The 21,765-nt window shown below is 43.6% G+C and overlaps 1 protein-coding gene across 1 annotated transcript in view; it reads right to left on the bottom strand.

Moving 5' to 3' along the window:
• Positions 1–5,044: 5,044 nt before the first annotated feature.
• LOC130044432 (multidrug and toxin extrusion protein 2-like) overlaps positions 5,045–21,765 on the bottom strand; it is a 57,595-nt gene continuing 40,874 nt past the window's right edge. Inside the window, exons 11-17 of the mRNA XM_056137161.1 lie at positions 17,600–17,708; positions 15,477–15,552; positions 12,001–12,070; positions 9,406–9,538; positions 8,601–8,695; positions 5,667–5,721; positions 5,045–5,389 (exon numbers count right to left, since the gene is read on the bottom strand). Of these exons, the coding sequence (XP_055993136.1) occupies positions 5,151–5,389; positions 5,667–5,721; positions 8,601–8,695; positions 9,406–9,538; positions 12,001–12,070; positions 15,477–15,552; positions 17,600–17,708 (777 nt within the window). The 3' untranslated portion in view covers positions 5,045–5,150. The remainder of the gene's footprint in view (positions 5,390–5,666; positions 5,722–8,600; positions 8,696–9,405; positions 9,539–12,000; positions 12,071–15,476; positions 15,553–17,599; positions 17,709–21,765) is intronic.

Below are 21,765 nucleotides of genomic sequence, written 5' to 3'. Positions count from 1 at the left end.
AGGGTACTGTACTTGTGCAAAACTTAGTGGAGTTCCTATGAGGGCTTCCTCAGGTTAATTTACTCTGATAACAGAAAACTTAGATTTACTGAATATAAATATACAACTGAAGAGCTGAATAAGACAAATTTATGTCGTGGAGTACAGGGGCAAAGTGACTGCTTCCATGCCCTCTGGAGACTGGCCCAGAATTCCAATCACTTCAATATGTCATCAACTCCGAATTTCCTCATTTAAGTTTATAGTAAACCACAGCGGGTAGGGCGTTTGCCTTGCACGCAGCCAACATGGCCGACCTGAATTCGATTCCTCCGCCCCTCTTGGAGAGCCCAGCAAGCTACCGAGAGAATCTCACCCACACGGCAAAGCCTGGCGAGCTCCCCGTGACGTATTCAATATGCCAAACACAGTAACAACCAAGTCTCACAACGGAGACGTTACTGGGCCCGCTTGAGAAAAATCGATGAACAACGGGAGGACAGTGACAGTGATATGTGTGTGTGTATATATCTATATATATATATGATAATAAGCTTGGATACAGTAAAGACTTAGAGAAGAAATAAGGCAAAAACAATTTTGGCTGGGGTGGGGGGTGGGTAGGACTTTAGCAGTTCTTGGGGACGAGATGCAGTGCCAGGGAATAAACTGGGTTCTTTTTTTTCTTTTTGAGTCATACCCGGAGATGCTCAGGGGTTACTCCTGGCTCATGCACTCAGGAGTTACTCCTGGTGGTGCTCTGGGAACCATAATGGATGCTGGGAATCGAACCAGGGTCGGCCATGCTGGCTGCGTGCAAGGCAAATGCCCTACCCGCTGTGCTATCGCTCCAGCCCCTAAACTGGGGTTTTTATAAGTAAAAACAAATTTGTGTGTGCAATATTTCAAAAAAAAAGGATTAAACTGCAATTTCTGCCCTGCTCTTCATGAATTTCAATTAATAAATGCTTCATCTTGGTGCATTGTTTTAGTATTGGCAAAATTAAAAACATAAGCAGGAGTATAAACAAGTTGCTAAGCAGGTAACTAAGAGGTAGGACCTCTGAGTGACCCATTCTGGGGATTAGGCAAAGATTAATGGGCTACAAATCATGCTATGATTCAAAACAGAACAAGCAGGAAGGGACAATGGGCTACTAAGACAATTAGTAATTAAAATATCCAAATGGAACTTACAACACAATGCGCTAAACACAAAAATTCCTAGCAATAGGGCCTCATTGCTCTATCTTCTAGGTACCCTTCCTGCAAAGGGAAATTGTGGTCAAGTGACCAATTGTATGCCCTTCTTGTCTCACCATTTTCCATGAGATAGAATAGCTTCTATAAAAGGGGGAAGGTACTTGTCTTGCAAGCTAACGGCCCTGGTTTGATCCCTGGCGCCATATAAGTTCTCTTGGATCCTGCCAGAAGTGATCCCTGAGCACAGTCAGGAGTAAGTCCTGAACACTGCTGGGTGTGGCCCCCAACTCCACAAAGTATTCTGAAACCCTGTTCATGGCGCAATTTTAGGTGTTTGCTTAGCTGTGGTCTGTCTTGACATTAAAGATGGTTTTGGTGTGATTGATTAAGCAAATTCTGATACAGCATTTTAATTCTGTTGGTTGAAAGGGGGTCAGAAATAGTACATGGGTTAGGGTACTTGCCTAGCATGTGACTAACCCAATTCCAATCCCCTCGTACCATGCATGGTGCTCTGAGCACTGCCAGGAGTCACTTGGGAGCAGAGAACTAGGAATCAGCCACAGTAATTCGAGAAGGTGGCTTCTCACAGGGGAAGGTCCCACGCCCTCTAGGCTACAGGGTTCAGGTCAGTCTATCTTAACTTTCCTTGCTAAGTTTTTGGTGGGAGAAGAGGAGCAAAGTTGTAAGGAACTTTAATTATTTGATAACAAAAACATGTGCCCCCACCACTCCAGCCTTTTCCTCACTTGAATGTTTCATTTCAAAACTTGTCCCTGTTATTTCTCCAACAATAAACTGACAAATAGTGTGTGATTTTATTCTGGTAATGGCTCCAGCTGCTTCTGCTCTGGTAAGCTCTATCTGCCTACTTAACTCTACAGTTGGGGAGGCAGGATTTATCTTTAAAAAAAAAAAGAATCACAGTGATAAACACATTTACAAAATTGTTAGTTCATGATTGTATTTCAGTCATATAATGTTCCAACACCTGTCCCTTCATCAGTGTACTTTTCACCAATGGTCCCCATTTGCCTCCTACCCTCTGGCCCCTGTCTGCCACTGTATAAGGCCTCTCTCTCTCTCTCTCTCTCTCTCTCTCTCCCTTCCTTCCCCCTTCCCCCTTTTGAGCCTTACGGTTTGCAATATAGATAATGATTATGAGGCATATCCCTTTACCTACTTTCAACATTCAGTAGCAGGAATTATCCTTATGACCTCAGTTCTTTAGTAGATTTAATAATGATTATTTGTATTTCATTTGTTCATATTTTCTTTGTGATACTATGATAGGCACAGTCACAATTCCTGACAGAAAACCTTCTAATCCCTTGACTTCTACTGAATTGCATATTACCTAATATAACATCACTTAATATTCTATCTGATTTCTTTCCCTTGTCATGATGTTTTTGATCCATCCATGCATCAAGATTTAATTCCTTCACATTGCTTCCTGGTTTGCTCTACCATGGTTCCAAGGCACTCATCAGCTGATGGACATTGGCACTGTCTCTCCTCCGGCTACTGGGAGTAGGGCTACTATGAACATTCATGGATAAGTTTTTGTTTGAATAGCTATCAGAACTGCTGGAGCATATAATAAATCTGTTTTCTTTTTTTTTTTTTTAGTTTGTTGTTTTAATTTGGGATGTGTTTGATGCTGGTGGTGCTCCCCTGGCTTGGTGTTGGAGGTGAGGTCACTCCAGAAAAGCTTAAGAGGATACCATGTGATACTGGGAAGAAAACATGATTCTGTGCATGCAAAGCCTGTGCATGAGCCCTTTGATCCCAGGTTCAAAAGCTCTTTATGTTTGTTTTTGAAGAACTGCTACACATTTCTTTTGGCTATACCATTTTACATTATAGTGTATAGGATATTTCCAATTTCTCGACCACATTGCCAACAAAGAATAAGAAACTTAGCAGAAGAAGAAAACACTCTCAAGGGAATTGTATTAAATCATACAAACCTCTGGCAGCCGAAAACTTCCAGAACCCATCCGCAGCCATACTCAAGGCCACTCTCCATGACTGGATGAGCCTCATGCTCATTGAAGGTGGAAGGAACCGGCAGAGGAACTCAGGTATGTGGGACCAGTGGCTGAGATCTCTAAGCCTGCTCTGATCGGGACTGGGTCTCCTCCATCCAGATCCCCAGTTTTCCAGTAGGTTGGGAGTCACACCCACAAATTGCCCCTAGTGCCATGTAATCTCATCAATGGCCAAGAACCAGAAACTATAAAATAAAACTCCAGCAGAGAGCAATTCAGTATTTCCTGGTGGCATTTGTGGCCGCACGACATCTTATACTCTAGCCCACTGACGTGCCTAAAGTAGCACATATTTGTTTGTTTTTAACATACTTGCTTGGATTCTCTTATATAAGGGCTTAATTTGCTCCAGAATGAAATACAACAACCTTCATACACTTCCCTCTTATTGTGGTGGGAAGATGCTAGCTGGTTGGGTTGGTGTTTAAATATTATCTGTAATGAACTATTGTGAACTACTTTATAAAAATAAAATTGAAAAAAAATCTTACAAACCTGACACAGATGGGGTGCTATAGAATAAAGCCTTTATATTGTTTTTATTACATCATCTTAGTACATGCAAAGCATTCTCATTATGGGTTTCATCTGCATTTCTCATGTAAGTGACTGATACTATCAATATATTAATTTCCTTAAGTTTATTGGCAAAATTTTTTTTGGGGGGGGGAAAATATCTATTCAAGTCCTTTGCCTATTTTTTTAAAAAAAGATGTGATGCCCAGGAATGTTCCTATTTCAGAGCAGGAGATGATAGCTAAAGGAAACAACTGGCTGCTGACTAGCTTTTTTTTTTTTTTTTTTTTTGCTTTTTGGGTCACACCCAGCGATGCACAGGAGTCACTCCTGGTTCATGCACTCGGGAATTACTCCTGGCAGTGCTTTACGGTGCTCGGAATTTTTCGGTGCTCGGGGAACATATGTGATGCTGGAAATCGAACCCAGGTCGGCCTCGTGCCAAGGCAAACGCCCTACCCGCAGTGCTATTGCTCCAGCCCCTGCTGACTGGCTTTGAACCAGAAACCACCTTACTCATTTGACGAGCTTTGTTTTGAAGACTCCCGAGTATTACTAATTTTAATTTTAGAAAAGTTGGAACTGGTAAAATTCCCTCTAAAGGGTTCTAAAAGTCTTGCTGGATGAGGTAAGCCACCCTGCCATCATTCTGGAAGATGAGCAGCAGAATAGAACACAGATTTATTTTCTGCTTAGTATACAAGTTGTTACTAAATGTTTTAAAAAAGGGTGAACACCTAAAAGCACCCATATGGACTGGTTTTAGACCCACAAAGATTATCAGCATACATGTTAAGTGTTAAGATGTTTAATTTATAAAAGTGTATACAGCAATACTTGGGGTAGGACTTGAAACGATATTTAATTTCTACTTACTGACAAGATTAAGTATATTAACCGAGAAATACAAACAAAACTACATCAGAAACTGCTTTTGTTTGCTTTGGGGCCATACTGCAGAGCTCAGGGCTTATCCCGGCTCTATGCGCAGAGATCACTTCTGCATCGTGAGGACCACAAGGTGCTGGGGACAGAACTTGGGTCAACCCCAGCAACAGTTTTTGTAGAACACTGAACCTCTTTTCAGGCCTAAAAAAAGTATTAAATATACAAAAGAGTAAAGAACTGCTGAGATACTCAAAATTATGGCTGGATTTTGTTTTTACAAGTTTTAAAACCATGATATAGTTAAGCTTTGTACGGAAGTTTACTTGAAATGATAACTCCTCCTTTTTTAATCCTGAACATGATGGTGCAGGGTCTCAGGATGGCCAAGAAGATATCACTGAGGCTTCCTCTCACTGCTGAGAGCAAAACCGCTCTCAGTGGTTTCACTGACTAGCCACTTCCCATACTTCATATATTTCTAGCTTGTGGGCTGGTGAGAATTCTTCTCATTTAGCCACGGTCATTTAAAACTCTTATTAAAATACCTGCTAAGAGAATACCAACAGCAGCAGTGAAAGCTAGCCCGCGGTAGAAGATGAGCTGACGCACGGTCAGAACATTCCCGATGGTGGACAAGTCAGACTGGCTGCTTTCCTCTGCCAACACCAGCTGGACGTTTTGGCTCTCTGGCTGAATGACGTCAGGTAAAATCACTCCATCAATTACTTCTTTGTCCATCATAGGGAGATCTAGTTGTAGAGACCAGATTTACTTATGTGTGGGTTGCAGAGTACATTGCAAGGTTACAGAATACATTGCTAACGATTACTATCATTCATTGGCTTATGAGGACACCTACTGAAAACCTTCCAGGGAGGAACCCAGGGCTACCCTCCCAAACATCTGGACAAAGACAGGCTTATCAAGTGAAATCAGAGTCTCATACATGAAGCAACTTTAGCTATGCTATATGTTACAACGCTAAAGTCTTAGGTTAAAAAGTAAACAGAGAAAGTAATCTATTACCTGTTGGGGTAGGCATTGTCTCTTTCATCCTTTTCAGCCCAGCTCGGACCTGCGCCTAAAAGTATGTATCACATAAGCAGAGACTGTAATTCAAGTTGGGACAATATTTTTTTAGCTTCACTTAAGCTACTGCTGAAATGATTGCTGAAATTACAGAAGGAGAGTTTTTTTCTTTTTCATCAGTCTCAATGATAATTAAACACTTGAATATCACAACTTTTCTCAACTTGCAACAATACAAAAGACTTAAAAATTTTTTTTGCTTTAACTGCAAATTTCAATATTTTGCATTTGTGTCTTTAAGTATTCCTACACACAGGAATAAAGTATGAAGAAAAATGGTGTTCCTTTTCCAGCTTAATGTCCCCTATACTTAGTTTCCTCAGCAGGTCCAAGAGAAGACAGGAAAAAAACATATTACACTTTAGAAAATAAACTGGGAATTGAAACCTAAAGGGTGGTCAAGATTAGGTGACAAGATTATATAACTAAACTCACACTCATGTCTCCTATCAATACTGTCTCAAGATAACTTCTCCTCTTTCATTATTTGTAAAGCTTCAGCACAATAAAAAGGGTTCATAATTCAGCTAAAGGCATCTTTAAGGATGAAACGCCACTGACCAAGCAAGTGGAAACAAGCATAAACAAATGGGACTACATTAAACTAAGAAGCTTCTGCACCTCAAAAGAAACAGTGACCAAACTACAGAGAGAGCCCATGAAATGGGAAAGAATATTTACCCAATACCTACCTATAAGGGGCGAATATCCAGGATATACAAGACATTAATAGACCTGTACAAGATAAAATCTCCAACCCAATCAAAAAATGGAGAGAAAAAAAGAATAAACTTCCTCAAAAAAGAAATACAAATGGCCAAAAGGCACAAATGAAAAAATGAATTACACAAATACAAATGAAAAAAATGCTCTACATCACTAATCATCAGGGAGATGCAAATCTAAACAAAGAGAGGGATACTTGGGATGTTGGTGGTGGAAAATGTGCACTGGTAAAGGGATGGGTGTTCAATCATTGTATTACTGAAACTCAAACATGAAAGCTTTGGAACAGTATCTCACAGTGAATCAATTAAGAAAAAAAGGGCTCATAATTCAAGAGAGATCCATATGGTCAGGTTTCTGACCCTCTCTCCAGGGTTCTGTTTCCACATCATAGTGCTTTTAAGAAACTGAGGCTTCAGCATTTTTTTCAAAAAGAGGCCTGAAAACTGATAACAAGTTAGGATAAGCAGAAGACAAGCTATTGTTTTTCTAAGACTATTACACCAAAATATTTTCTAAGCTAATATTATTTTTCAGGCTGAGTGGATACTAAATTTACCTGATATTCATTTATTATTAATTTCTAGATAAGTTTTTTAAATTTTGGTTTGAGGGCCTTATCTGTCAATAGTTAGAGACAACTCCTGGCACAGTGCCCAAGAGTTCCTTCTGGCAGACCTTGGTAGATCATTTGGTGCTGGGATCAAACCCTGGCATTCTTCATGCAAAGAATGCACTCAACCCTCTGAGGTATATTGTAGGATAACAGTTGGTTTGTCCTTTTCCCCTTGCTACAGGGAGCTTAGGTTTATTGGGTTACAACCATCACAGTGTTCCCGAATCATTCCCATTCCTCTGTGCTTATCTGTAACTTCTCCATAAAGATATGCTTTCTTCCCCAACCAGTTAATCAGCTTTTCCCCCTAATCAGAATCTGTTAATTTGTAAGGTCAGATCCTTCTAGGACAATGAACTTATATTGTAAGTTAATATTGCCTTTCTCCTCTCCTTAGTCTTATGAATAGTTTACTTTAAAACAATGTCCTTTTTGTGTAGACACAGGAAGACAGTTAATATTACGCTTTTGTAACTTGTGATTTAGTTGGCTCCGAATATTACTCACTCCTGGGCATCTGCTTTCTCGACTTAAGTCTCAGTTGCCCTTAGTTCCTAGCACCCCCAAAGCAGGGTCCCAACGAAAGACTGAATGGACCCAGGGAAAACTGTAAGTTACCCTGGCATCGAAATGGGCCAGGTCAAAGTGCCACAATTCTTATAACTATAAGAGCTTGATCATGGACAAATGCTATCATGATCCAAAAGTAACGACAATGAGACTAGGACCCTGCTAGGGATAGGAAAGACTAAACTCTCCTGACCACTGTAGTGTGAGATCGAGATGACCCCAGGAAAACAGTTCTATAAGCTTAATGTATATCTTACCGTGTCCATACAAAATGATTAATATTATAAATACTTATATGTTTGTTGGACAAGGAGAGGAGAAACACACCCATGGGATTCCACCCTTGGTGGGTAATCCTGCTGAAAGAGTATCTGTCCTAGAAACAAAACATCCCCTGAGGGAAAGAATTTTACCCCTATTGATTGTGACCACACCTATGTGTAAACCCCAACCCCTCATGCTTTGGGATTTAACTAGGCACAAGAGTGGGCTGGGGGTTCCAACTTCCAGAGCCAGAAGGAGAAAGGGGATTCCAGAGTGAGGAGAATGAAGGGGGATCGAGAAGGAGAATGAGGTAGCATGGGGGAGGAAGAAGCAGGAGAGTCAGAGGAGAACGGAGATGGGAATGAAATAAACTGCAGCTGACACCAACCAGCCTGGCCCTCATTTCCTTCCTTCGCCTGCCCATCACTATTGACCTCCCTGAGGTGGGGGAAGCGACCGGAGACTACTGAAGGCTATGGGAGAGATAGAGCGCGCTGCCCTCCTTCTGTGATTACACAGTATATCCCTAACCCCTCAGGGGATATGTGCTGAACTGGGATTCTTTCTGCCCCTACATCCCATGTTAAATGCATAACATGGTTCTGAGTGAGTCAAGCTTCAAATGTGTTTTCTTATGGTGACCTGTTACCATGTCCTGGGATAACTTAGCAACATCTCCAACAGACACTTGTTACCTTCTCTGCAGCTTCAATCCAGTTTATCCTGCAGATGTAGACCAAATAGAAAAGGGCTTGAAGGAAGACACAAACTATCAGTCCAGACCAGAGACCTGGGTGTGAAACAGATATCACAGTTCAGACTTTCCTCAGTTTTCTTTTTTTTTGGGGGGGGGGGTCTCACCCAGAGGTGCTCAGAGCTTGCTCCTGGCTCTGTGCTTAGGGATCACCCTGGTGGGCTCAGTGGACCATATGGGTGCTGGGGATCAACCCTGGGCCAGCCAAATGCAACGCAAATGCTGTACCTGCTGTACTATTGCTCCGTCCCAAGACTTCCCTCTGTTCCCATCCTCATTAAAATTCTACCCTAATTACTGTAGTTAAAAAGTAAACTTCAACTAAACTTACACCCCTAACATTTTAAATAAATAGGACTGGGGATTTACTCAGATTTGCCATGGATTAATCAATTACTCCTAGCAGAAGAGGGGGAACCGTATGGGATGCCAGGGATTGAACTTGGGTCAGTTGCATGCAAGACAAGCTCCCTTCCCACTGTACTATCACTCCAGCCCCATGATTTGTTTTTGTTTTTGTGTCATACCTGGCTGTATTCATAAATCACTCTTGGCAAGGCTCAAGGGACCATATGGGGTACTGGGGATCAGCCCCTGATAGTCCACATGCTAGGCAAGTGCTTTCCCTGCTCTTCTCTCTCTCTCTCTCTCTCTCTCTCTCTCTCTCTCTCTCCACACCCCCTCAAGCAATTTGATATAAAGGGGAGCTAAGGTGAGTCCCAGTGCAGGAGGGATCAGACACATACCTATTATACCAAGTTTGGCAGCAAACATCAGTGATACTCCAATGGGAAAGCCAAAAGCGTAGTAGCCAATGGCATTCAACACAGCCCCAATCTTCTGTTTTCCTACGCCTCTCAGGACTCCACCGCAGGTGCCCTAAAAATCCCAGACCAGGTCAATTAGTGAGCAAGGCCAGAATGCAAGTCTGGATGGAGTCCAACAGCTCTGCCTCAAACAAGCCTTGAACTTTAGGGAGGAGATAAAAGGAATCATTTTGTTTCAAAGGTTATGTTGACAACAACAATAAAAGCAATAAGCCACAGTAATTTTCATCAGAAAACCCCCAGGGATTCCATATATCTCTATTTACAACATACTTTGTAAGAGTATTAAAAAAAACAGAGCAGTTCCAGGAACAGAAACCTCAGTCACGACTCAGAAACAAATCTCGGAACCCAGTGCATTTTGGCAGAAATGCGTCCGGACCCGCAATAGGTTACTGTTGCCAGGCCATCCCAGGGGGTAAAGGTTGCTGTCCCTCTGCCTGCTCCCCCTAGGCGGCTCGGTGACTGCCATCCTCCAGAGGCCATTGGACAGTCAGGTTTGGACCCTCAATGAAGAGACACGAAGGGCCTCACAGGATGGGGGTGGAGCAGGCCCTTTCCTCCTTATCCCAATGAGACCCCAAGTCGCTGCCCATGAATGGCCTTTCTGGCTCTTGATCAAACTGCTCAACAGCCATGATCCCAGAGACTCAGGAACAAATGTTGGTTCTCAGCAGGTTTGGGCAGAAATCCCTCCAGATTTAAGTGTTAAAATTTCGGAATTTCAAAACCGCGTGGCCACTACTGCAGCCACGCAACATCATATGTTATTCATAACCAGCAAAAGAAAACAAATTGTCTACTGTTGCCTTTTCAGCAGATCTGAGTGTTGGGGTAAAATCCCAAATAATAATGGTGGGTCTGGTGTAAAAATATTGAATGTAATCAAAGTAGGGGCTGGAGCGATAGCACAGTGGGTAGGTCGTCTGCCTTGCACGCAGCCAACATGACTGACCCAAGTTCGATTCCTCCGCCCCTCTCGGACAGCCTGGCAAGCTACTGAGAGTATCTTGCCAGCACGGCAAAGCCTGGCAAGCTCCCTGTGATGTATTCGATATGCCAAACACAGTAACAAGTCTCACAATGTTACTGGGCCCACTTGAGCAAATCGATGAACAACTTGACAGTGACAGTGACAGTGAATCAAAAGAGAGAGAGAGTAATGTGGAAATCATCTGTCCCACTGGTAGGGGGAGGGCGGGGTATAGGGGTATACTGGGGTTTTTGGTGGTGGAGAATGGGCACTGGTGAAGGTATGGGTGTTGCATTGTATGACCGAAACTTAAACCCAAAAGCTTTGTAACTGCTCTCACGGTGATTCAATAAATAAAATTATAAAAAAAAAAAAAAGAAACCTCAGTCACAGCTGACTTCCAATCATGGCTAGAAAGTAAACTCTAGGCTCTGAACACTCAGGTGCAAAGCAGTAGCAAGTGTCATGCTATCTTCCGTTTTCTTTTTTCAGACATGGGGACCCAAGCGTGCAAGGTATGCATCCTACCACTTTGAGCTATCTCCCTGACCCTTTCAGTCTACACGTTTTTGAAGGGGCAGGGGTTGGGGCCACACCTGGCTATGCTGAGGGGTTATTCTTGGTTCTGCATTCAGGAATTAGTCCTGGTGGTGCTTGGGGGACCATATGGGATGTGGGATGCTGGGGATGGAACCCAATTTGGCAACATGCAAGACAGATGCTCTCTACCCACTATACCATCGCCCACTATACCAGCTTTCACACTATTCTTATCATGGCCAGTATTTAGTGATGGGTTCCACATCTTCAGAGTAACTATAATAAAGTAGAAGACATTCCACCCCCAACCCCCGTGTGTGTGTGTGTGTGTGTGTGTGTGTGTGTGTGTGTGTGTGTTTAGGGGAGCTGGTGGGGCAGGGAATTAAGATGGCAAATAAACCTAGCAATCTTGTCATGAGAATTGCTGGAACTGGGACTATGCCTCAAGGAACAATTTCAGGATCAGCAGGAGCCTGCAGCAGGCCAGTCTAGCTGGAGAGATAACGGAAAGGCGAGAGCACAGACTGGCTCGTGGGAGACCCACATTGACTCTTGATGCTTCCGTAGTATTATCTAGTATCATCTCCCAAGCACTAGCAAGAGTGACTTTCAAGAACCAAGCAGGGGATAGCTCCTAAGCACTGCTGCTGTGGTCCCCTGTCTCAATGTCCCCACAAAAGAAGAGCTGACAAGTGTACAGACAGTACACTCAGAGAAGGGCTTTTTTTTTTTTTTTTGGCCAGAATAAACTCAAAAATTCTGCTTGGAGGATTCAAGTCAAGATGCCTTCATCACCTGGCTGACTGTCATGATGGGCACTCGAGCTCCAGAGGCTGGAGAAGGGGGGTCTCTCTTACCCTGGAAGGCTATACGATTGGCTCACATTGCTCTTGAGTGCTCTCTTTTCAAAGATGAAATCACAGACATTTAGTTCAAAAGCTGGAAACAACACATTTTGCTTTGTATACTAGACAGAGGGAAAAATCCCTCAAAATACTCACAGCAAGTGCATCAAATAGGTGAAAGGGAACATAGATTGGCATCACAAGGCTCACGAGGGAAATGATGTCTCTGTTGGAGAAACAGACAATCATCAGTGGTCCAAACCCCACATGGAGAACTGCTGACCAGCTGATCTAATGGTCCGGTCCACTGGCAGTTCCACCAGAATAAACACTCTTCCTGGCCAAAGGGAGGGCATGCTAAAGCTGACTTACATTTTACTGGTTAAAGGTGATGAGATTTGGTCAGTTATTTTGGGACCTAGGAATAGTGTTGCCATGAATTCATATGAAATGCTTTCTCGCATTCTCATTCCCAACCCCCCAAATAACCTGCCAAACCATACCAAGTGGGAACATACTACTTTGAGGTAGGAGGTGACACCTCTATTGAACCAGTAAGAAATGCCAGTCAACTTTTTCAGAATGTGGGGGTCAGGCTGAACCTGCAGCCACAGGAAAGCTGCATGATGGAGAGACTGATGATAGCCGAGGATTCTGCTAATTCCTGGAGCTGTTTCACACATTTCCCATCCCCCAGACCTGCGGCAGGACGCTTCAGGGACACTGCTGCCAGCATTCCTGAGGTGACCCACGGGCAACCAGCTAAACAGTTAGGAATACCACCTGCTTCTCCCCACATCAGGGCTGTGTATTTACTTTGTTTTGCTTGTTTTGTTTTGGGGCCACACCTGGCTGTTCTCAGGCTTACTCCTGGTCCTGCACTCAGGGGTCACTCCTGGTGGGCTCAGAAACATATGGGGTGGGCCGCATGCAAGGCAAATATCTTAGGTGCTATACTTCCGCTAGGACTTTGTGACTGACCTGGCATTCACTAAGGGACTGGCTTAGAGGCTGCCCTCAATTCCAGTGGGAGCCTGAGAGGCCTCCCACCTAAGGCCTAGCAGAGAAGAGCAGGAGTAGAGGCTTTTCAGGAACCAAAACAAAACTCATTTCTTATTGAATCAAGTCACAGAAGGAAATCAGTCTGTCAGGATTAGCTGTCTGTGGAGACCATAGACCTCCCGCCTGAGAAGGAAGGCAGTCTTGGTGAAAACTGGCTTGGAAAGTCATTAGATGAGGGGGACTCAAGGGCCAGGTGAGCCACACCCAAGGGGGACTCTGGTTCCTGGAGGTGCCATTAGTGAGGTTTGGTTCTCTACAGAGTGATCCAGCATACAGAGAATCAGGGAAGATTAGTGCATTCACATTTTCTTTTTTTAAAGGGGGATGCCATCAAAAGTTGGTGTCAGAAGTTAGGGGCCAGAGTTACAGAGGTCAGGTCAGAGTGATAGTACACGGCTGATCCAGTTCAACCCCCAGCATCCCATATGGTCCTCCAAGTCTACAGAAGTGAAATCTGAGCACAGAGCCAGGAGTGAGTCCTGAACAACACTAAGTGTGCACCCCCGCTTAAAAAAAGAAGTCGACAAATATCAAAATCTCTTTTTTAAAAAAAATTCTGGCAGTTAAGGCTAAGAGAAGTAACTAAATCTTGGTAGTGAAAGGCTTGGAGTGTTTTAACTAACCCTGTATGAGCATCCCCTTTCTTTCTCAGCAGCAATCTTTATTTTTATAAATGAATTAATGTGTTTATTTAGTGGCACCAGGACTTGAATTCAGCACTCAGCTACATTGTCAGGGCTCTGGGCTCAGGGATCACGCTGCAGGCCCAAGCCACCCGCAGCCTCAGGTTCTCACACTGAGCTGCCAAGTCTGGCTGGCCAAGGACAGCTGGCGTGCCTCACCCCGCAGGTCTCCTGAGCACTGCTTGGGATGGCCCCCTCCAAAAATGAGTAACAACCCACAGTCCAAGACTAGAAAAGGAAGAATAGGTTGAACTTGAAGCTTCATTCATAGAGAAAAGTTATTATCAGGGCCCAGAGGAATAGTTCAGTAGCTTACAGCCAGGTATTCTTACTATAGTTAAAAAACTGAATTTATGCATGGCCCAAACCTAGTTGGGAAAAAGCAATCAACAAGATTTTTTTTTTTGAGTGGGACTAGGGAGATGGTTCAAAGGACTGGTGCACATCAGGCATGAGGGTCCTAACTTGACCCCCAGATGTGCCTACAGAGGGGGGTCCATATTCTCTGCTTACAGCGGAGGCATTGGTGAGTGTGCTCAGGCCAAACAGTGGGGCTGGAGGCCCAAGGAATGTGGAGTTATTGCACCAACTTAAAAATGGAACTTTAGGATTTAGAGATAGATTCTCTGGTCATTGACTAAACGCAGGTCATATTCTCTGGTCATTGAACAATGGCCCCAAGACGTGCCCTAGAACTTACATAGCTCATGCTCAGATTAAGGCCTACTTGAGCACTCCCTGCCACATGAAACTGACTCTTACTGAAAACGAGCAGAAAGTTCCTAAGCTGGAAAAAGATGTTCAGGAGTAGAATAGGATAACTCAAAAGAAAGTGGAAAAAAAATTTGTTTTTAAATGTATACAAACAAAACAAACATGGTCCTCCCGATTTTGCTCAAGCGGGCCCAGTAACGTCTCCATTTTGAGACTTGTTGTTACTGTGTTAGGTTGTTTGGTATAACAAATACGTCACGGGGAGCTTGCCAGGCTTTGCTGTGCGGGCGAGATACTCTCGGTAGCTTGCCGGGCTCCGAGAGGGGTGGAGGCTCGGCCGGGCTGGCTGCATGCAAGGCAAACACCCTATTGTTTTGTCATCTTTTTTATTTCTGAGTAAATGTCAACTGGTGTTACTTCGATGACTTAAGTTTCTTGATTCTTTGTATACCTGGAAAAATTGTAAGTGCATGCAAATTGTTAGTTTTACTTCTTTGGCTTTGCTAATTCTTGTAATATTTTAAGTACTCTCAGCTATTAAATTCTATGATGCAGCTAAGCTTGGAGACAATTTGATCCTCTTGAGGTTTATTAAGCTTTATTTGGTGGGATCAGAGGAGCATTCATTCTAGGGATAAATTTTCTTTCAGTAATAAGGCAGAATTTTTTTGAGAACTCTGAGACCAGCAAGCTACCAAGAGTATATCGTCTACATGGCAAAGCCTGGCAAGCTACCCATGACGTATTTGATATGCCAAACACAGTAACAACAAGTCTCGTAATGGAGACATTACTGGGCCCGCTTGAGCAAATCGATGAACAACAGGAGGACAGTGACAGTGACAGTGACTAGCATATGAAGCGTGATTCATCCCAGCCAGTGCAGCCCTGCAGATTCCTAAATCCCACTGGGGTAAGCCCAGGTAACACTGGCACTGCAGAACCCTCACAGCACTTCATCCTTGGGCCTTCACTTAAAGCTCTAGCTGGGAATGCCAGGAGAGCACACCATTCCCTGCCTCTGCCCCAACCCTCTCAAAAGGCAAAATGTTACGTGCCTTTCGGGATCAGAAAAGTATAGTGAAGAATAGAGAGCATGACTCATGTACTTTGATCTTTGTCACAGAAAAAGAGCAAAACAAACAAAAACACCTTTTTCTCTATGATACATACTTGTCACTGGTGAATATATAGCCAACCACATCCTTCAGTATTGCAAACAAAACACCCACTACAAGTCCACACAAAGCTGGAAAAGATAAAGAAACAACCAGAAGTGAAATTTCTTCAATGTGATTAATCTTAGTATTGACTTCCCATAATACATTTGTGCCAATGATTTAAGAAACATAATTGGGGCCAGAAAGATAGTATAGTAGTTAGTGTGCTTGTCTTGCATGCAGCAGACCCTTCTTCCATCTCCAGCACCCCCTTTGGTCCCTGGAACCCTACTAGGTATGATCCCTGAGTACAGAGCAAGGAGTAAATCTTGAGCACTGCTCAAGGTATGGCCCAAAGATATGAAAAAAAAATCTAATAAAAAAGAAATTAATTTTAATAGTCTTTCTTCCTTTTGCCTATGAAAAAAAGGATGACTAAGACCCGATGATTCTGACTCCTTTAGAAAAGATGCTCATTGAGTCAACACAATCAGGAACCAACAAGAGTCCAGCAGCTTGCACTGAAGAACATGAAAACTGGACACACAAACGAATCTCAGAACTGAGTGGCTCTTGACAGAAATGCCTCCGGACTTTGCATTAGGCCACCTTCACTGGGCCACTCCAGATGGGAGCGGGTGCTGCCCCTCCACCTGTTCCCTTCCAAAACTCATTGGAAAATCCAGGTACAGGGCCAGCAGTGACAATACACGCCAGGCCTCATGGGGTAGGGGAGGAGTCGGTCCTTCTCCTCCCCCACCTTGATGGGACCCTGAGATGCTGCCCATGAATGGTCCCTGGTTACATATTAAGCTCCTTAATGGTCACAATCCCAGAGACACACAAACGAATCTTGGAACCGAGTGGCTCTTGTAGAAATCTCTCCAGACCTAATTATTAAAATTTTAGAATTCCAAGATCGCACGGCTGCGTGTAGCCATGTAACATTATATGCTATTCATAACCAGCAATACAAAACAAATTGTCTAATGTTGCCTCTTCAGCAGGTCTGAGTGTTGGGGGAAAATCCAAATAATAATGTTGGGACTGGTGTTGAAATATTGAATGCAATCAAAGTAGAGAGAGAGTAATGTGGAAATTATTTGTCACACAGGCGGGGGAGGGGTGAGATGGGGTACACTAGGGTTGTTGGTGGTGGAAAATGTGCACCGGCGAAGGGATGGGTGTTCGATCATTGTATGACTGAGACTCAAACATGAAAACTTTGTAACTATTCTCATGCTGATTCAATAAATTAAAAAAAAAAAAGAAAAAAGAACATGAAAACTGCCAAACCGAGCTATGGTCCAGGAACACAGGAACATGGGGAACCAGTCAAAAGTCTTTGGTCAGGAGCTGAGGCAACAGTACAGTGGGTAGGGTGTTTGGCTTGCATGAGACCTGGGTTCAATCCCCAGCACCCCATATGGCCTGAGCAACACCAGGAGTAATTCCTGAGCACAGAGCCATGAATAAGCCCTGAGCACCATCGGGTGTGTCCATTCCTCACCCCCTTTTCCCCAAAGAAGTCTTTGGTCAAAAAAGTAAGGCAGTAATGACTAGAAGGATAGTACAGTTGGTAGGGAGCTTGCCTTGCATGTGGTCAACCTGAGTTCGACTCCCATATGGTCCCCTGAGCACTGCCAGGAATAATTCCTAAGTGCAAAGTCAGGAATAACTTCTGAACATTGCTGGTTGTGACCCAAAAACCAAAACCAAAACCAAACCAAACAAAAACAAAAAGTAAGAAAGCATATGAAGACAAATGGCTTTGGAATGATTTCAACAGTCCCAAGTGAAATATGATGCATTGCTTTATATTACTAAATAGACTGGGGAATAAAAGAAGCCTAAAAAATAAGCATTTCAGTTGAGTTTATATATGTCAGTTGCTAAGAAATTCTGATATGTACATTTTTAGTTTTCTTGTTCGTTTTTTGGGAAGGTCTCACCCTCTGGTGTTTGCAGGTTACTCCTGGCTTGGTGCTTGGGGACCATGTGGAAACCCAGGATGCTCACATGCAAAGCATGTGCCACAGTCCCTTGGGCCATCTCCTGACCCTAAAAGCATAAAGTATTAGATGGTACTAAACAAGACAGCATCAGCATCAGCATCAGCTGAAGTGTTTCACTCACCAGCACACAGCAGGACAGTGACGCAGGAGTGACGGGCCTGCTCAGCATCTCCTGCCCCCAGGGCATTGCCCACTCGGACACTGGCTGCCACACCAAGGCCAAAAGGCACCTAAGAAGAAACAATCACAAATCCCAAGAAATAAGAATGACCATGCCCGAGGGTGCCTGAGAGTCAGATATGAGGGTTCTAGATGTGGGTCTATCACACACGAGCTGTGTGACAGAGTAAACTGCTCAGCTTTGCTGGCGTGAAATGCAACTTCTTTACTACTAAGAAATATAAACGGCTTCCAAAATTACTACCTGTACCATGGGTCAGAACAGAACTTCTTAATGATGATTTGAGGGCAAGGCATCTCTTTAACTGGCTAAACATACATAATCAAGACTCAGTTCAACCTAACTACATTTGACACATTAACACTGTGACGGTATGTAATTTGAAAAACTTAAGTGAACTGTGAAGAAGCACTTAGAACAAAGCCTGGCACGACATAGAAACTCAATAAACATGAATGGAATTCAACATTCCATATATAAAATTACCCAATACACTAAAATATATTCCTTTAACTGCCAAACCAAACATTCTAACCATCAATTACAAAACCTTAATAAACATTGATGAAATTCCAACATCCCACATATTTAATTACCGATATTTTGACATATATCTCTTCAAATGCCAATTTGAACATTTTAACCATCAGATATAGAAGTCAGAAACTATAATCATCAATAGATCATTATTCAAACCCTGGGCCATCCTTATAACCCTTTATTATTCTGTGAGACAGTGTTGGCCTCAGGGATTATTTGGGTAACATAAATTGTATAAAACTGTGGTTTTTCGCTCTCATATCTCATATCTTTTGAGGGGGATGTCTCCTAAAAATGCTCAGGAGCCTCTGAGGCATCTCCTGGCAATTCGTGGCTAAATAGGCATGTATTCAATGCAAGGATACAAGAACGTGGTGCCTTCTGGGCACTGCAGGTCACCCCAACATTGTTCAAAGGCTCCAGGCTACCCTCACCGATATTCCAGAGACCATATGGTGAGGAGGAGCCAACCAGGGCAGGCCTCATGCAAGGTAAGTGCCTTACCCCGGTACTGTATCTGCGACTCTCCTCATATATGCATTAAATAACTCTCACGTCTCCTTTAGCTTCTCATTCTCATTCCCACTCTAAGCAATAAGAGCCTTCTGGTTTCTTGTTGTTTTCAGAACTACACTAAGTTGAGTTAGCAAAACAATGTATGCCTTGCACCTGGTCAATTCCAGTTTGATCCCAGCACTGCATTATGATTCTCCGAACACTGCCAGGAGTGTTCTCTGAGCACAGAGCCAGGAGTTAAGCCTAAGCACAGTTGGGAGTGACCTGAACCCCCTCATTTCAAACATGTGTACATATTTGACAATGACTTGACAATATAAAAAAAGGTAAGTCTTGTGTGCCCAAATGCATAGAATTCAGGGTTCAGTTCAACCTGTCTCAGATACTGAACACCCTTCCCTGTCCAAATGCCTGTCAAGTTCCAATCCTGATGATAACAGAGAAGCAACTGTGAGCACTGGCAGTAAGAGAGAGACTGGCTCCAGAGAGAGGAGCAAGAGTCCTGGCCGGAGGCTGAGCCACCAGGAGGCGCAGTCCAGACCAGCTCTGATCCACGAGACCCCAGCAGCCCGGAGAGGCCAGAGGCCCCAGTGACTCAGTGAGCAGAACTGGGAGGCCCACTGTAGAGCCATAAGCAGCATGGTCTCAGCCCAGTCCTGGAAAATTCCTCTTGCATTGCTGAACACAGAAAGACGGGGCTACATTACAGAAGTAAAGTGAGAGACCCTTGCAGGGTGAGCACCTCAGGATGACCACTTCTTATATCTTGGGGGAGTGAGTGGGACACAGGAGGTGAGTACTGGCTGACAGGTCACAGGGATTGATTGCAAAGCAGGTAGTTTTTGCCACTGAGCAATCACCAGAATGTGGGTCTCTGCAGCCAGGTGTGTGTGACCCAGTCACTGAGACAGCAACAAAGAGAGGGAAGAGGGAGAAACCAGCACGCTCCTTCACAGGTCGCACCTTTGCACTCAGTCCCTGCTGCTCCTTCCCCTTTGAGGGGATGAAGTCTGCTGGGGAAATAAAAATCTCTCATTATAAAGAAAGGAAAGCCATGCCAGAAACTCATGTGGGAAACCAGCGTGCTCATTCCTGAGTGCAAATGGGCTGCTATGGACCACCTGATTTGGAGGGAACATCAAAGAGCTCATCCCCACAAATGATCAAGAAAAACAAATCAAAAATAACCACCAATCTCAGAGGAAACAGATGCTCTGAGGAAGAGGGGGGGAGGGGGAATTATTTGAATGTTCAACTTAGTATCTTCAGAGCTATTTAAAAGGTAATCCAAGGGCTGGATCGTTAGCACAGCAGGTAGGGCATTTGCCTTGCACGCGGCCAACCTGGGTTCAATCCCTGGCATCCCATATGGCCCCCCCTGAGAACCACCAGGAGTAACCCCTGTGTATCGCCAAGTGTGACCCAAAAAGATAAATAAATAAATAAATGGTAATCCAGTATAAATCCAGATTCCTATAAAGAGGTAGGCACCTGCCTTGGCTGTGGCTAACCCAGGTTCGTTCCTGACACCCATATGGTCCCCCAAGCCCAGGTATGATCTGAGTGCAGAGCCTGGAGTAAGCCCTGTGAATAATCAACTGTAACCGCCTCCCCCGCCAAACACACAACCAAGAAACCAAGACCAATCAGGGAGATGAGCACATGCTTAGCACATGTGAGGCTTTGTTACCACACATGTGCCCAGCACTGCTGGGTGGAGCGCTGATGGCCCCCTGAGCACTGCTGGAGTGACTCCCATAGGAAAGCCCAAAAACAAAACTAATAAGATTTAATAACAAAAAAACACGTTGATTTGAGAGTTCATTTTGGAGTCACACTTCGAGGTGTTCCCAGCAACTCCCAGCCTGGAGCTTGAGGGTGACTGCCAGAAGTGCTCAGGGGACCATGTGGTGCTGAGGACTGAACCTGGGTCTCCAGTAAGCAACATCTGTGCTTATGGCTTTGAGCTATGCCCCTGTGCCCACAAACAGGTGTTTTTAATTTTAATGAAAAGAGGTTAAAAAGCAAGATCAATCTAGGAGGACAGCTTCTACTTACAGGAAATTTAGTATACAGGGGAAAAAAGTATATAGGGTACCCCCCACCCCTGAGTTGGGAAAAATAAAACTCTTAGAGTAAATCAAATGCTAGTCATAGGAGTAAAACAGCACCCCAGAAATACACACCCTTGTGAAATTTTATGAAAAAATAAATCTTTGTCATTTCACTGTTACTGGGTAATTTTTTTTAACAATGCCAAAAGTCAATTCCAGGAGATCTGAGCTCTGCTACTGAGCCATATATCCCAGGCAGAGAAAGAAGAGAGAGCGAGAGAGAGAGAGAGAGAGCGAGAGAGAGAGAGAGAGAGAGAGAGAGAGAGAGAGAGAGAGAGAGAGAGAAAGAGAGAAACAGGTTTCTATAAAGGGAAAAGAACCAGATTAAGATCAGAGTCACACTGGGCCAGAGATGTAATACAGCGGATAAGTCATTACTTTGCTTGCACATACTTGGCACCCCATATGGTCCCCCAAGCCCTGCCAGAAGTGAGCCCTGAAATGTAGTCCCGAACAAAATAAAACAAAACAGATTATATGGAAGTAAACCATGAGGTATGCACATTCAAAAGTCTCTATTTTTCCCTTGCCTATTTTTAATTTGGCTGACTATAGAAATCTAGGCTCAAAGCAATTATTTTATATATGTACAAATAAATTTTTTATTGAACGACTGTGAGATCCAGTTATAAAGCTTTCATGTTTCAGTCATACAAAGATTGAACACCCATCCCTTCACCAGTGCACATTTTCCATCACCAATGTCCCCTGTATCCCTACAAGCCCCCTTCCCCCACCATCACAACCCACTCCCTGCCTCAATTTCCCCTATACTTTCTCTCTACTTTTGGCCATTATGGTTTGCAATATTTAGATACTGAGAGGCTATCATGTTTGGTCCTTTATCTACCCAAAGCAATTATTTTTGAAGGTGTTGCTTAATGCTCTCCTGGCATTCAGAATGACTAATGTGAGCCTAATCTTGTTTTATTTGCT

This window comes from Sorex fumeus, unplaced genomic scaffold (assembly GCF_029834395.1).
Source record: "Sorex fumeus unplaced genomic scaffold, SorFum_2.1 ptg000122l, whole genome shotgun sequence".
In the NCBI taxonomy this organism is placed as follows: Eukaryota; Metazoa; Chordata; class Mammalia; order Eulipotyphla; family Soricidae; genus Sorex; species Sorex fumeus.
This window is presented reverse-complemented; position numbering and strand designations above follow the sequence as displayed.